Here is a 14,126-nt window from a genome sequence, read left to right as displayed (position 1 = left end):
CCTCCTCCTTTCGCTGGCAACCCAGAGCCACCTCGTCCTCAGGCACCTCCTCCTTTCGTTGGCAACCCAGAGCCACCTCACGGAGTGGCCGCGGCAACGAGCGCCCCATGCACCACCTCCACCTTCCTTGAGACCGTCATCAAGACCCTTCCATACGAGCCGGTGCCTACCCAGCCCGCTGCCCCGTACCGGCCGCCTGAGCATCCCCAGGCCCACGTGCCTCAGCCATATGCTCCATCCGAGCCCGCTCATGCCGTCGAGCCCACCCATCCTGCCGAGGCCGTGCCAAGTGGTGTTTCTCCCACCCAAGAGGCTGAGGCTCCCAAGGGCCAACACAACCCTGGCTTCGAGAAGCAAGAGCCTGGCCGGCCCCCTTGCACCTCTTCCAAGGCGGAAGCTCATCCCGCGTCGGCTCCGACTGCTCCTTCGTACCCTCCACAGGGAAATTCTCAGGCCCACCCGCAGGCCAGCGCCCCCGGAAATTCTCAGGCACATCCTCAGGCCAGCGCCCCTTCTGACCCTGGTCACGGGCAGCCTCAAGCCGCCTCGACTCCCTGCCCCACGGGCGGGCCTGGAGGTCACCAACCTGAGCCTACAGCTCCTTCCAATCAACCGCATCAACCCCAGCACGCTGACGCCAAGGAGGTTCCGAAGCACGCGCCCACCTCGGCAGAGCCCCTAACCTCCATCACGTCCACCATCACCGTGAGCCACACCTCCACCTTCGCAGTGGTCCCCGTGTACATGGACAACAACCACAAGGCCTCCTGCACGTCCGCTGCAGACCGCCAGCGTCCCAGTGACGTGGACCCGCAGGCTCACCACGCGGCTTCTTCCCCAGCAACTACCCAAGCCGCCAAGCCCTCGAACCACGCCGCTTCGTCCTCGACGTCTAGCCAGGCTGCTAAGTCCTCGAACCACGCCGCCGCTCCGTCCTCGACGCCTAGCCACAACACGATGTTCACCGGCACCGCGGGCCGGATCGCACCCGCTGCTGGCGTCGTGTCCGCCTTGTGTGGTCTCATGGCTGTTCTTGCCTTCGTGCTGTAGGCTGTAATCGAGCCGTTGATGGGTTATGATATCTGATGTGTTGACATGTTGAATTTCTCCTTGTCTCGGTTCTTTAAATTTCTAATCTTATGTCTTTTATATTATTGACATTTGCTGTTACACTCGCTCTGTCTGTATTCTTTTCTTTTAGGATTATCTCCAAGCAAATGCTAGGTGTAATGTCTTTCAGAATCCTCTTTCCTCTGTAGTGTAACTTCCATCTTGTAGATACTTTCCCTCCAGTGAAGTGGGCAATCGCTCAGCGTCACTTGATTCTTGATCGAGGTCTTGGGTACCTTGCGGCCAGCTCCAGGTCGTGATGTCAGCGTCTCACGAAGCTAAGGATGTGATACTGAACAGTAAATACTTGTTTCTTGAACCTAGTCCATGAATATTTCTCTACGTTCTGCAGTTGTGTACTTGCTCTAGGTGATGTTGGCACCCTCCAAGGTCCTTATTATGTCACTGTTGCCGAATAGAACGTCCACCACCACATCACTCCAGTATGCTGACTTTACGAAACTTCAATTACGATCTGATATCAATCGATGTAGAATTGCTATCATACAGCTATGACTAAGCGATCCGACTGGGTTGACCTCATGCTTCTGATATCATAGTCCCATCATTCTCGAATCAAGGACCAACGGTGACATCAATTGCCCTCTTCCTCATCTCGACCGGAGCAGAAGTGAGTTTATAAGAGCTTCCCCTGCTCTTCATTGTTTCCGACCAGAACAATTCAAAGCTTTGAGTATACCAATAACCAAGCCGTCTTTGTGAAACAAATATACGAGTACAACATGTCTTCCGACGACGCTCACAGAGGAGGCGCCCTGACCGAGATGGCCGAACACGGCACCTCCATCCCCAACGACGCAGGCCTCCAAAACACTCTCCCCTCCGTGCTGCGCCCCGACCAGCTCAGCGAAAGCGGCCAGTTCGATAACCACGGCCTCGCGGAGCCCTCGCTGGCTTTTGCCGCCGACAACGCCACTGATCTGCCCCGGAGCACCAAGGAGATGGGCGCAAGCGGGGAGGTCGTCACGGGGACTGGCGACGCGTTTCCTGTCTCCGGGGAGACGAAAAGGATTAACCCTGGCGCGATGGATCCCGGTGCGCGCGGAAATGCGCGGACGATCAAGCATGCGAACCTCAACCGGAGTAAGTTCGATCGGTCTGCGAGAGAGGATGGGAATGCGCCTGAGTTCATTGGGGAGCATGAGTTCCGGAATCGGACGGAGTGATTTGCATGGTTGGGTTCTGTTTCGTTATGATGTACTGATATACTTGCGGGAAATGGTCGAGTAATCTATTTTTGTTTTGGCTCGTTTATGCTGGCGTAGAAGGGGCGATAAAGCCCCGGTAGATCTCGTCAAGAACGTCTCGTTTCCGCTTCCGGTCGGCTTGCTCGGCCTCTTCGGCCTCGTCGGGCTCGCCCTCGGGCTCCCGTGAGACCCAGGCGCGGATGGTCCCGTCGCCGTGCGCGGAGTACATCTCCAGTCCTTCGCCTGATCCGCCATTCCCGCGCCATACGAGAGAATTAATCCGGGCAGCGCTGAGGGCGCTGGATCGCCCGCGCATTTGCTGCCGACCAGCCATTAGACCGGGGACCTTGAGACGTTTGATGAACGTCCCCTCTCGAAGTTCGAACATAAAAATCTCTCCGCGATCGTCGTGTTCGTTGAAATTGGCCCACAGGAGTGTCTCTTGCCCTGGGGACATTAGTCCACGGGGCACGATCAGCGGAGCCCGCTCAGCAAGATGAGAGGACACGCCGTTCCGGACCCTGGGTCCAAAGTGGACGAGGGTATTGGCGCCTGTGGAGGCGTCCCAGACTCGGATTCGGGCATCTTGGCCGGCTGTAACGAGGTGCGTCCCGGTTGATGTCCAACGGACACCGGTCACAGCACCATTGTGCGCGCGGGCGTGCGGTGAGAACGCCATGCGGCTTTGGTAGGATGCCGGGGCGCACTGCGGATGAACTAGGCCGACCGCATCATCCATATCAAGGGTTGCGATGGCGGAATTGTGACCGGCCCTTCGAACGTCAAAAAGAATCACGCGGTTGTCTGCTGACGCGGAGGCGAGGATATGTGGCCGGTGAGGGGCCCATGCAACTGAGAGAACCGCAGAGCTATGGCCCGGAAGTCCGTGTGTGGATAGACCGGACCGCAAATCGAGCAAGCGGACTGCTCTCTCTGATGTGCCTACTGCAATAAGAAGCGTGGAACCGGGATGCGACGACATGGAATGAGAGTAAGGCGTGCAGTCAAGCCTGAATGTATGCATAGGCGTGATGGTGCCAGGCGCCAAGGCAGAGAGCTTGAGGCTTCCATCATGCGCAGTAGTCAAGATTGTAGACGGAGTCGGATCAAATGGGTATATTGAAACCGACGTAATCGCATGCGTATGGGCATCTTCGTGAGATCCCTTGTGGATAGAGGCAATAGGCCGGTGGATATGATCCAATTCGGCGCCTCTGGTTTCCAGGTCCCAGAAATGAATTGATGGGTCTGCGCCACCGGAAACCATGCTGTTCAATCATTAGCATCGAGTCGGAATTGATTGAAAAGAGTACATACAATCGTGAATCATTTTGATCGATGGCGAGTACATTCACGCCAGCCCTATGAGCAACAGCATCGCTTTCATACCCCGGGTTTACATCAAACAACGCAGAATCACGTCCGGATTGGCCTCCAGGTATGTCCCTCAGGCTTGAGAATCGAATGCGAGGAGCTGGCTCAAGGTGGTGAACAAGCCGGGTAGTTTGTGACACATGGAAGGAGTGCGGAGTAATGGACCCAAGGGCCCTGTTTAGGAGATACGAATTCATTCATCAGGGATCGAGCAACACAAGATCCTTTGATACGTCAAGGCGATGATTAAATCGATCTCCCTTCAATGCTTCCAATCAAGCAGAATAGATCGCCGTCTCTTATCGCAACGCGGGGGCGGAGAAAGGTTGCACCGGAGCTTGTAATTTCGGGATCATCGCAAGAAGCCAAAGTAAAAAGTAATCTGCAGACATAGCTCGTATCAGTCTATTTGCCTCGCTAGGTTCAGGGCTGACTGGAGATTCCCCCTGATGCTCTCCCACGGGTGACCCTCAACACGACAGGACTATGTCCTACAGCAAATCCCTTGCGCTGAGCCAGAATTCCTTCGTCCAGCCTCCGGACCAGGACAATGGCTCGCGCGACATTCAAGACGAGCCTTTGCTCCGGCGACAAAAACGCCAAGCGACTGTCTACGATGCTGTAGCTGGTTGGTAGGGCTATTCCGCTTTCTCCAGAGCTTACTGACAGGTACAGGTCGTGTGAATGCACATGGGTTTCTCCCCTCGGTCTCATATGCATCGAAACACCGCGACACAGCATCCTCCAGCGCTCGTCCCGTTCGTCCCGAGGAGGTACTCTTCCGTCGCCAGAATGCGCCAATACGATACGAAGAAAATGACTTTTACTTCGCAAACGAGTCCCTCCCTGCTGACCGCCCTCTTCCGAGCTCCGAGCTGCTAGAAGCTATTCACGCTTACACGGCCGATTTCTACGATCATGCAACGATCGATCGTGGTCAAGACGACTATCAAAGCATGGATGAGACAGCTCTGATAGCAATGGGAATACTGATGGAGGAAATGGCACGAGAAGCTCTGGGTGAAACCGGAGACTTGGTTCTGGTCGAGGGGGAGGAACTCTCGACGGACGATGATCACCTATCGTCGAGACTCGGAAGTCGCCGCGTAGGCCGGAAACGGGCCAATACCAGCCAGAGTATGATTTTGGCAAGCTCTGGCGATGATCTGGATAGCGTTGTTAGAAAGCGGCGGTCGAAGAAGCGCAAGTTGACCCGGAGGGCGTCGACTACCGATTTTGATACAGAAGCAGATGAGAGGTTGTGAACTCGGACTCAATTTTTGTGAGGGGCACCTCTTCGACGCTTTATGGGGGCCCGATCCACCTCCAGTGATTCGACTTCATGGTTAAGCCTGCCTGTTACGGCACATCGGTCACACTATACTCAAAGACAGCTGAGAGGCAGAGAAACCTAGTTTGGGGATCAATGCACAGAGCAAAGGTATTTAAGGTATAAATTGACTGTGTTAGAGAAACAACTGAGCATATTAAAGAGCTCGCAACTACAATGAATGTCGTGGGTGAAGGTTCGGTCTTACTGTTACAGCAAGTTTCTGCTGAAGATTTTGGAGCATCGGAGGACTGCGTTAAGTGTTCATTATCTATATTAGCAATTTGAATCCCCATTACATCATTTGCATAGCAATTGCACTGTAGACAATGTGAACCGAAGAACAACATGTTGTGTGACTCGATCTGGCATCGCAGAACTCCAGTCCTCTCTTGTGCCATTGTCAACGAGTTTTTCAAACGCATCACCACTCAGACCAGCTCATCATTCCTCCATCTAATCCATATCTGAAAGACACCAGTTTCCTATGCCTCCATCGAACGCCTTCCTAGGCCTTTAGACCAGCTCAACAACTACACATAGCATCGCTTGACGAACATCAACATCCGCCATCCAGCATGGTTTGCTCCCCGGCTTTCACTTTCCCTGATCTTTCAAAACCGATGCATACGCAATCAAAGAAAACAAACTACGTATCTACAGTTACTTGAGGCTAACGATCCTGTCAGCCACCAAAACTCTCTAAAAGCGCTAAGGAAGACTTGATAGTCGCGCATCTCCGGTCCACACGCACGTGCCACACCCTCAAAGACCTCGAGAAGATGCTTCCTTCGGTTGCTTCGATAAATGGCATACAGGTGAAAGAGTATATTCAGAACCTGACGGACGAGGGAAAGATCCGGGTGGAGAAGATCGGAAGCGGGAACTGGTACTGGTGTTTTGGCGAGGATGAGAAAAGGGCGAAGCAAAGACGATTGAACCAGCTGGAGAAAGAGGCGAAAGCTCTGCAGGCGAGCTATGGTGAAGCAGAGGCTAGTCTGACGGCCAAAAGGGACAAATGGGAAGAAGAGGGAGAGGATGGGGCATCAAACCTGGCAGAGAGGGAGGAGTTGACGCGTCGGAAGGGCGAGCTAGAAAAGGAAAGGAACCTGTTACAAGCCCAGTGGATCGCAACTACTACGACGGAAGAAGGGAAAGGAGTGCAGCAAATGAGAGAGGAGATTGAGGAGTTCCAGAAACAGGCGCTTATGTGGACGGACAATATCTACGTGCTGGAGGGGTACTTGAGAAAGCTGGCAGGAGGGGATCGGGATATTATTGCGGCTGTGCAAAGAGAATGCTATGGGGATGAGTACGTGGAGGGTGAGGGCTTGAGAGAGTTAATTATTTAGGCACACCGGATTTCATGAATTCATACATGACGAGGGAGAAAAGTGTTCTATATCTAGAGTGTAGTAGTCCTTGAGATGGATCGCAACCGGGAATATAACCCGACAGATGTGAGGTATCACTATTAGCAGAAGCATGTGGAGGCATGAATAATAACAAATGCAACACGAGAGCAGTCTCAAACTAAGGCCAAATAGCCAGCCCCCAAGAGAAGCTTGACTGTCGGCCTGCGCAAACCCGTTGGGTCTTTCCCATACTCCGCCTGGTTGGGCTTGTTGCTTATCGCGAACTTGTCCTTGTCCCCTCCCCCTTCTCAATCCTGCTGCTGTCACTCGGCCACCACCACTACTACTACTACTACTACAGTCCTTTGTTCAACCTCTTCCGATACTATATTAATTCTATATCGATCTACCACTTACAACGGTTACCTTACAGTCACAAGCGATCGGATATCCCCACCCGCTGCCTCTGGTCCCCCATAACCTCCTTCTGACCAATCTGTGTCTCGCAATCAACTCCATCCGAGTCCGCATCCTCCGACCGACGGTTCTCGCCTCTTCCTTTGGCCTCGACCGACTCGCATCCTCTACCCATCCATCCCTTGCCGACCGTGGGGGAGCACTCACGCATCACACGGTTGTCTCACCTCTGCCATTTTCGGTCATTTGCTGCGTTGTGCTTACTCAAGCATACCCTCAAAGGACATCCTCTGGACCCTTGTCCTGTTGTTCTTGGTCGATACGCGAGAAATAACGATGCGGCCCTCTCCGTCGTTCATGATCATCACGTCCTGACGTCCCTCACGACCGCAACACTCTGTCCCTCCTGTCTGGTTGCGCTCGGACGCGGATCTTCCCCTTCCCGCGACCTCGGACTAGAAGCAAGCCTGGATCTTTAGCTCGTGTCAAGGTTGTGCATTTACGCCCAACGGTGACATCGGCACTGGTGGCATTTCTTACCTGAACTTCCCGGCGCCTGGACGTGTGATCGGTGGATTCGATTCACGGAGAGTTTCCAGGTCCCTGTCATACCGAGTTGCTCTGCCAGTGTCTGATTGCACCTTCATCTACTTACTTTCGTCACCTGAATTGGGGTTATTCTATCCCGAGACAATCGGAGCTGGCTTCTGATAGTCTTGAGCTTAGCAATTCGTCTTATTTTGTCTTTGTCTTGCCTGATCGCCTCCCAACATCATATCACATCATAATTTCCCTCGTGTATGGCTTGAACACAGTGTGATTGTGTGTCATGTCCGTCAAGTCCTTTACCTCCCCATCCTCAACCTCGCCGCTCGGTCGGAATCGAAGCTCGCTATTGTCCAAATTCCGCGCGCCGTTCAGTCACCGGAATCGCAGCATTGCCGACTATTATATCGAGCCTGACGATCCCTGGCGCTCGTACTTTCCCGGTGACGTGGTCAAGGGTACTGTGGCCCTGACCGTGGTTCGACCCGTGCGGATTACACACTTGGTGGTCTGTCTACATGGATATGTCAAGGTGTTCAAGAACACTGTGCCTTCGGGCGAAACGGATCCCGATCTGGGGTTCCTCGGCCCAGGGCGTGGGCGTCGAGGACCAGAGTATCTGGGCAACGGCCTGGCCACTCTGTTCGAGGACGAGGTGGTTCTCTGCGGCGAGGGGCGCCTGAAGGAGGGCATCTACAAATTTCGCTTCGAAATGTGCTTCCCGCCTTATGCGCTGCCCAGTAGTATCAGCGTGCGTGACCTCCTTCCTATTTTGGAATTGATCTCCCCTATCCCGAGCTTCCAGATTCGCTGACTATTTCTGATGACTTCAGTTTGAACGAGGTACCATCTCGTATATGCTTACATCCACTCTGACCAAACCCACGACGATGAACCCGACCGTTTCCTGCCGAAGACGCGTCAATTTCCTAGAGAACATCGATATCGCTCCCTTTCCGGCCCCTAAGGCTCGCATCGTGACCCTTGAACCTGTTACCAAACGCTCAAAACCCAAGGGCAAGGCCAAGTCAGTAGAATCTGACGCGGTTCCTGATATCCAGTCTCGGGAGCCGTCTCTCAGTGGTGGTGGAGCGGTCGGAGATAGTCGCCCGCCCCTTAGTCCGGCCCCGAGTAATGTCAGCTCATCGAGTCGGCTCAGTAACAGCAGCCAAAGCTTTCAACTGGCCAGCGATCCTAGCTCGTCTGCTGGCGCCGGGATACGCAATGGCAGCATTACCCCTTCGATCGCGGATAAGACCATCACAGCGAAAACGGAACTTTTACGGGCTGGTGTGCTGGCGGGTGACACGCTACCGATCGTAATCACCATCAATCATTGTAAACAAGTGCGCAGCGCGCATGGAATTATCGTCACATTATACCGACAAGGGCGCATCGACCTTCATCCTGCCATCCCCATCGGCACTACAGGGGATGGCAAAAAGCCTGTTTACGAGGACTACTATCCGCGATCACGGACAGGACTGGGAGGCCTTACGATAGGCACTAGTCGCACCAGCAGCGTCTTCCGGAAAGACCTGGCTCAGACTTTTGCGCCTCTGGTGGTCGACCCCACGAACATGACTGCCGTGGTGAAGACTTCAATCCGTATTCCGGAGGATGTTTTCCCTACTATTACGCGCACTCCAGGCAGTATGATTAATTTTCGATATTACGTGGAGGTGGTTGTCGACCTACGGGGCAAGCTCACGTCTCCCGAGCGCTTCTTACCACGATTCAACATGGTATCGTCGGGGAGTAATTTCTCGCCGAGTGGCCAGGTTCTGAACGCAAGTGACGCCAACGGCAACTCGATTACGGCGAACTGGGCTGGCAACATTCTAGACACAGCACAGATACGCCGTGAAAAGGGAGTTGTAGCTGTCGCGTTTGAGGTTGTGATCGGGACCCGTGACTCGCAACGGCGCAAGGAGAAAGCCGAACGCACGCCCTCAGTGGCTGCGGTGTCTGAGATATATCCACCCCAGGCACATCCCGCTGTGGAAAGTGACCATTGGCAGAACGGTTATAGCCCTATGCCGACCGCGGACTCGGAGTATCCGCCTCAGACCGACTATGGCTTTCCTGATGAGTCGCAGTGGTCGATGTATATGGACGAAACCGCTCAACACTACCAGTCATTGGGCGGAATTGTTGCAACACCGCAGTCTGAAGAGCCGATGGATGAGAAAGCACGCCTGCGGCACGCAGAGCAGACTCTCTTACCCAGTCGGCCGCCGGATGATCCCGAACAAGGACCTTCGACCGGTCACTCGGCGATACCAACTGCGCCTGTGCTTCCTGAAGATGACCACATCAACGCCTATCACCATGTACCGTCGCCGGTGGAGAACGGTCTGCCTCGCACGTTGGGATCAGCTGAATCTGTGCAGACTGTAGTTGCCAGCAGCAGTGTGGCCGAACCCAATGGAAGCACAGCACCTCCCGGCGAGGATAAGCAGGAATTGGAACGACGGCGCCTCATGATGGAAGCAAGTGCTCCAGAAGACATGGATGTCCATAACGACCACTCCCCCGTGCATGGACCCAGTGCTCCGGTTTTCCATGATGACCACGACGAGCAACTGGTGGGAGGAGCAGCCCACGGAGACGAGTCATTACCGCGTTACCAGCGATAAGCAGTGAAGCTGTTAGGCGATTCATGACGATGTACGATTTTCATAGCTTGTATTTGTGTTCATCTGCCACTTGAGCATGGGGCGTGGATATACCTTTATCTTGCATTTTCGGCCCAAAGAGATACCAACTACGTTATTGAATTGTTTTATTTGTCTGATACGAGCAGCTGTAGCGCCATATTACTTAGCAGATATGATAATAATCGGAAGCAATAATCGGATCGGGCCCGTATAAAATAGACTTTTATCCCGCAATTAAGAGACTTACCCCGAGCTGATAGGCAGATAGATAACTGTCACATTAACCTAGGTTACTTCCAATTCCAATAGGTGTGCGTTCCAAGCGGGCTGGCTTGGCACCGTCTCTAAGCGGCCACGCGACGACACCTAATCTTCAGCGCATCAGCCGTTCGCCCTCGTCTTCTCCCCTATTCCTACCTCATCCTCCCTACAGCGCCCTCTCCCCCATCAATAATCCTCCCCAGCACGTCCTCCATCGCAAGCAACCATGGCCTTCAGGAACGGGTCCTTCGCGACCTTCCTGATCGTGTGTCGTAAGCCCCCTCCCAGTCCCTCCCCAAGAACAGCACCTCAGAAAGCAACCTGTCTAACAAACCCCAAAAAACAGCCGTCAGCTTCTTCCTCGGCATCATCTTCTCCCTCTTCCCCTATGACTACCCCATCCTGTGGTCCACGGCCCCAACCCCCACGGCCCACTATGACTACCTCGAAGCGCACCTGCGCTTCCTCCACGCCTCCCCGCCCCTAATCCCTCGCATCCTGCACATCGTCATCTTCGTCGGCCTCGCAGGCCTCGTCTCGAAACTCTACCGCCCCTCCGAGAGCAACATGCTCTTTGACGGCGCCTCGCTCGTCCTCTACATGTGCGGCATCACCGTCTACATCGCCAACATCGTCAAGGGGCTGCGTCTTGCCTCGGCGGGCAAGTACGGCGAGGAGCTGGCGGCCGCCCCCGAGGAGAAGGAGCAGATTCTTAACCGCGAGGACTCGCTTAAGGTGCTCTCGGCGAGTAATACTATCCTTGCCTTGGTGTTGGTGGGTGTCTTGGTGCTGCAGGCGGGGCAGTGGTATGCGGAGCGCAAGGATGCGCAGGAGTATGCTTCGTTGAAGAAGGGGCATAAGGAAAGTGGTGCTTCGTCGGCGGCGTCGGCTGCTGCGGCGGCGAAGCCTGGGAGACAGGGGAGTGTGAAGAAGAAGAGTACCTAGGTTTACTTTTCCTGTCTCTCGGGTCAAGTTGGCATGACTCGGTGTATTGCAGTTTGATGTTTATGTATGGGTGGAATAGGTCGCTTACCGGGAGGGGCTGATACGGGCGATGGAATGAGATATGCTATCAAAAGTATGCGAGTCATGGCTATATCTACTTGGGCTAGTTCTATGTACATGATAAAAGTAAAAAAAAGAACCAAGCAGCAAAGCCTTGACAATGTTTCGTGATGATCGTATATAAACATTATCGCAATGCAAAAGGGGAATCATACGATGAAGCGCTCAGCGACCATTGACGTCGCTTGGCTTACAGAACGAACGTGAGCATCATGACAAAAGAGTGGATGTGATCGTGTCACATCACTGTCTCGGGAGCAAATGAGAACGGACTCCGCGGCAAATCGGGCGACCTGGGACTCAGCGCTTTGGCGAATAGGTCCTCGCCAGAGTCGGCGCTGGATGTGCGCGTAATTGCAGTCATAGACGCAAAGCCACTGTTGTGATCATTGCTGTTTTGTTGTGCTTGGATGGATTCCGGCGGATAGAGTGCCACAGTCCTAAGACTGGCATCTGGCGCGGGGGAGGGATGCAAAGCGGCGTTGGACAAGGGTTGAATTGTATGGAAGGAGTTGAACGAAGAGACGGMGACGTCGGGCGATTGGGGAGAAAGGAGATGGCGCGCGTCCGCGGATGCTACTACCCCATTAGTTGGCGTCGAACTGGAGGAACGCGACGAGCCCATACCATCCGCCTTTGGAGACAATTCTCGCTGACTGGTCTGCAACTTAAGTCCCTTGAGCTTCTCGCCCAGCTTGCCTCCACTGCTGGGAGACACTGGCGTGGCGGGACCCATTGGATATTGTGAATCTTGCATGACCTGTGTCTGGGCTTCCGACTTGGAACCCACTCCAAAATTGCTCTCGATCCATTCCTTCTCCTGCAGCGCCATGTGCAGCGCGACGCCTTCCGCGTTGTTCATACATTCCTCCCGAATCTCCTTGTCCAGGACCTGCAGCCGCTTCTTGGCCCAGATCGTATGCAAGACACCCTTTTTCCCGGCCGAGCGACCAGTGGCACCTAACTCCGGAGGAAAGATAGCAGGTAGCGGATTGAGTTGAAGCGAATTGGTCTTCTGAGTCGGCGTCGACGCGGCCGAAGATGTAGTGGGAGGCTCATAAGAGAGAGTCACCACGGGAGGAATGGTGGCATGAGGCGGTAGAAGGAAGTAGAAGCGGCGAGTGTTTTCGCTTGTTCGCTCATCGGCAGGGAGGACCGTCGTCTTGCCTTCCCATGAAACATGCCATGAGCCTCCAGGAGAATCCGAGGAGCGGCCGAGGTCGTCGTCATCCCATTCGATCATGAGAATCTTAGTGCCATCATTTCCTTTGCCAGCCTCGAACTCGAAGCGGGCCAGCGCCGTGATGCTCAAGCTCTGAGATGGCACGCGGGGTGTGTCTAGACCAGCAAACTCACTGTCCGGAGTGAAGGGAGGGGAGAGGGCGCAAGACATGGCTAGACTATACTTTTGTGGGAAGAAGATAGCAGGGCGCTAAGCAAAGGGGGGAGGGAGTGCTGGAAAAGGAAAATCGTGTTTGTTTATTTTCCCGTCCCCCTGTCCTTCAGAGGATGGATGGCTGGCGCGTAGGGAGAGATGACACAGAGACCGATGGACAGTCAGGCTGAGAAGCTGAAAGGTACGTTCAAAGGGCAGGAAGTAAAGTGAGAGTGCGAAGGACAACAGAGCAGACCGACAGAGAGAGAAAGTGGTCGATCACGGGATGGCGGAGGGGCTGCGTATCCCAGCCTAGTTGATGGCCATGCTTCTTTATCCGTTCGTATTGTCCAGTCGAAAGCCTTGATACGATTCGATGGCCAATGTCAAAGGGCCCAGATGTCTTCGTACTACGACGTAGATAGCAGTCGTCCGAACGCGAAAGACTGCATATCTTTTGAGGGGTCTTCTTGGCCGCGCTTCTAAATATAGAATTATGGCCTGCAAGGCTACAACGACGGCTTGGCGCCTGACGATGTCGTACTACCGCACACATTGCCCCTCGTGCTACTCTTTACGGCTGGTTTGACCTGATCCGGTCTTTTGGTGGGTAGAGTAGTATATCCGTACAGCCCACTTACCTGGGTAGCAATGAAGAATTTGTCCACAATAGTTCTTCCATCCCAAAGACTGAGGAATGGATACACAGTCAGAGCCGCAGATCACTATCCGCGAGCTCGAGGTCAACGCACGCAAGGGCAAACAAGAGATACAGAAACAGTCTCGTACCTATCAGATTTGTGCATTCCACGTCCGAGAAAGCATAATAAGCATAATTGAAGGTCTTGAATTGACCATCCTCAATTTCGTCACGAGAACCGGTGTCTTGTACGGTACAGTACCATACAAAGGACCTATGGGACCATTGGAAAGACGAATCAAGTGGAGGATGCAGGAGAATGATCGTCTATAGAAGTGATGAGACGGTCGTCACTTCGGGAGACAATGACATGGATAAGGGGCTGTTGCAGATGAATGATGGTGAAGAAATCATCATGCAGGGGAAAGTACTTGACCTATCATGAACAACAACCGCTCTCATTAAGCAAGGAAAAGTTCTAACCTGGGTGCAGTCATGGAGATCTAAGACATTAGCTGAGAGAAGCTCGTTTACCTCAGAGGCAGAGGACGCAGGAGACGGTTGTCTGCAATATGCTAGTGCTGAAGGTGTGCATCAGCATCATGAACGGCGTCACAAGATAACCGCCTTGAACAATTGATGTCGGCTGTTCAGACGAAAGCAGGAACTCTTGACGTGACCAGTATGCATATAGCTCAAATGAAAGATCTCAAAGGTCGTCTATTAATAGAGTCAGCGCTACACTCTGTCCATTGGGAGAGTAGATACAGAACCCAAGCCTTGAG

At 53.7% G+C, this 14,126-nt stretch overlaps 8 protein-coding genes across 8 annotated transcripts in view; 6 read left to right on the top strand and 2 right to left on the bottom strand.

Annotated features, from left to right (window-relative positions):
- CweA (putative GPI anchored protein) overlaps window positions 1-1,050 on the top strand; it is a gene marked incomplete at both ends in the record, with an annotated part of 3,426 nt that extends 2,376 nt beyond the window's left edge. The window contains one exon of the mRNA XM_043296897.1: window positions 26-1,050. Within this exon, the coding sequence (XP_043152832.1) occupies window positions 26-1,050 (1,025 nt within the window). The remainder of the gene's footprint in view (window positions 1-25) is intronic.
- An 803-nt stretch (window positions 1,051-1,853) lies between these two features.
- On the top strand, window positions 1,854-2,297 carry Asppvi_000587 (uncharacterized protein; the record flags this gene model as incomplete). The annotated part of the gene is made up of 1 exon (XM_043296896.1): window positions 1,854-2,297. One exon carries the CDS (start codon window positions 1,854-1,856, stop codon window positions 2,295-2,297), a length of 444 nt encoding a protein of 147 aa, XP_043152831.1.
- Window positions 2,298-2,382: 85 nt separating this feature from the next.
- Asppvi_000586 (WD repeat protein) lies at window positions 2,383-3,889 on the bottom strand (the record flags this gene model as incomplete). Its single annotated transcript, XM_043296895.1, has 2 exons — window positions 2,383-3,586; window positions 3,636-3,889. 2 exons carry the CDS (start codon window positions 3,887-3,889, stop codon window positions 2,383-2,385), a joined length of 1,458 nt encoding a protein of 485 aa, XP_043152830.1.
- A 289-nt stretch (window positions 3,890-4,178) lies between these two features.
- Window positions 4,179-4,957, top strand: Asppvi_000585 (uncharacterized protein; the record flags this gene model as incomplete). Its single annotated transcript, XM_043296894.1, has 2 exons — window positions 4,179-4,320; window positions 4,368-4,957. 2 exons carry the CDS (start codon window positions 4,179-4,181, stop codon window positions 4,955-4,957), a joined length of 732 nt encoding a protein of 243 aa, XP_043152829.1.
- A 643-nt stretch (window positions 4,958-5,600) lies between these two features.
- On the top strand, window positions 5,601-6,374 carry Asppvi_000584 (putative GAJ protein; the record flags this gene model as incomplete). The annotated part of the gene is made up of 2 exons (XM_043296893.1): window positions 5,601-5,603; window positions 5,712-6,374. The coding sequence occupies 2 exons, from the start codon at window positions 5,601-5,603 to the stop codon at window positions 6,372-6,374; spliced, it is 666 nt and encodes a 221-aa protein (XP_043152828.1).
- Window positions 6,375-7,623: 1,249 nt separating this feature from the next.
- On the top strand, window positions 7,624-9,979 carry rim8 (pH response protein PalF; the record flags this gene model as incomplete). Its single annotated transcript, XM_043296892.1, has 2 exons — window positions 7,624-8,091; window positions 8,174-9,979. The coding sequence occupies 2 exons, from the start codon at window positions 7,624-7,626 to the stop codon at window positions 9,977-9,979; spliced, it is 2,274 nt and encodes a 757-aa protein (XP_043152827.1).
- Window positions 9,980-10,487: 508 nt separating this feature from the next.
- On the top strand, window positions 10,488-11,206 carry Asppvi_000582 (putative secretory component protein shr3; the record flags this gene model as incomplete). The annotated part of the gene is made up of 2 exons (XM_043296891.1): window positions 10,488-10,533; window positions 10,608-11,206. 2 exons carry the CDS (start codon window positions 10,488-10,490, stop codon window positions 11,204-11,206), a joined length of 645 nt encoding a protein of 214 aa, XP_043152826.1.
- Window positions 11,207-11,564: 358 nt separating this feature from the next.
- Window positions 11,565-12,719, bottom strand: Asppvi_000581 (uncharacterized protein; the record flags this gene model as incomplete). The annotated part of the gene is made up of 1 exon (XM_043296890.1): window positions 11,565-12,719. One exon carries the CDS (start codon window positions 12,717-12,719, stop codon window positions 11,565-11,567), a length of 1,155 nt encoding a protein of 384 aa, XP_043152825.1.
- Window positions 12,720-14,126: the final 1,407 nt, after the last annotated feature.

The sequence above is a fragment of the Aspergillus pseudoviridinutans genome (assembly GCF_018340605.1).
Source record: "Aspergillus pseudoviridinutans IFM 55266 DNA, scaffold_1, whole genome shotgun sequence".
NCBI classification, from domain to species: domain Eukaryota; kingdom Fungi; phylum Ascomycota; class Eurotiomycetes; order Eurotiales; family Aspergillaceae; genus Aspergillus; species Aspergillus pseudoviridinutans.
The sequence above is the reverse complement of the archived record's forward strand: the minus strand, read 5'-3'. Positions and strand labels throughout refer to the sequence as shown.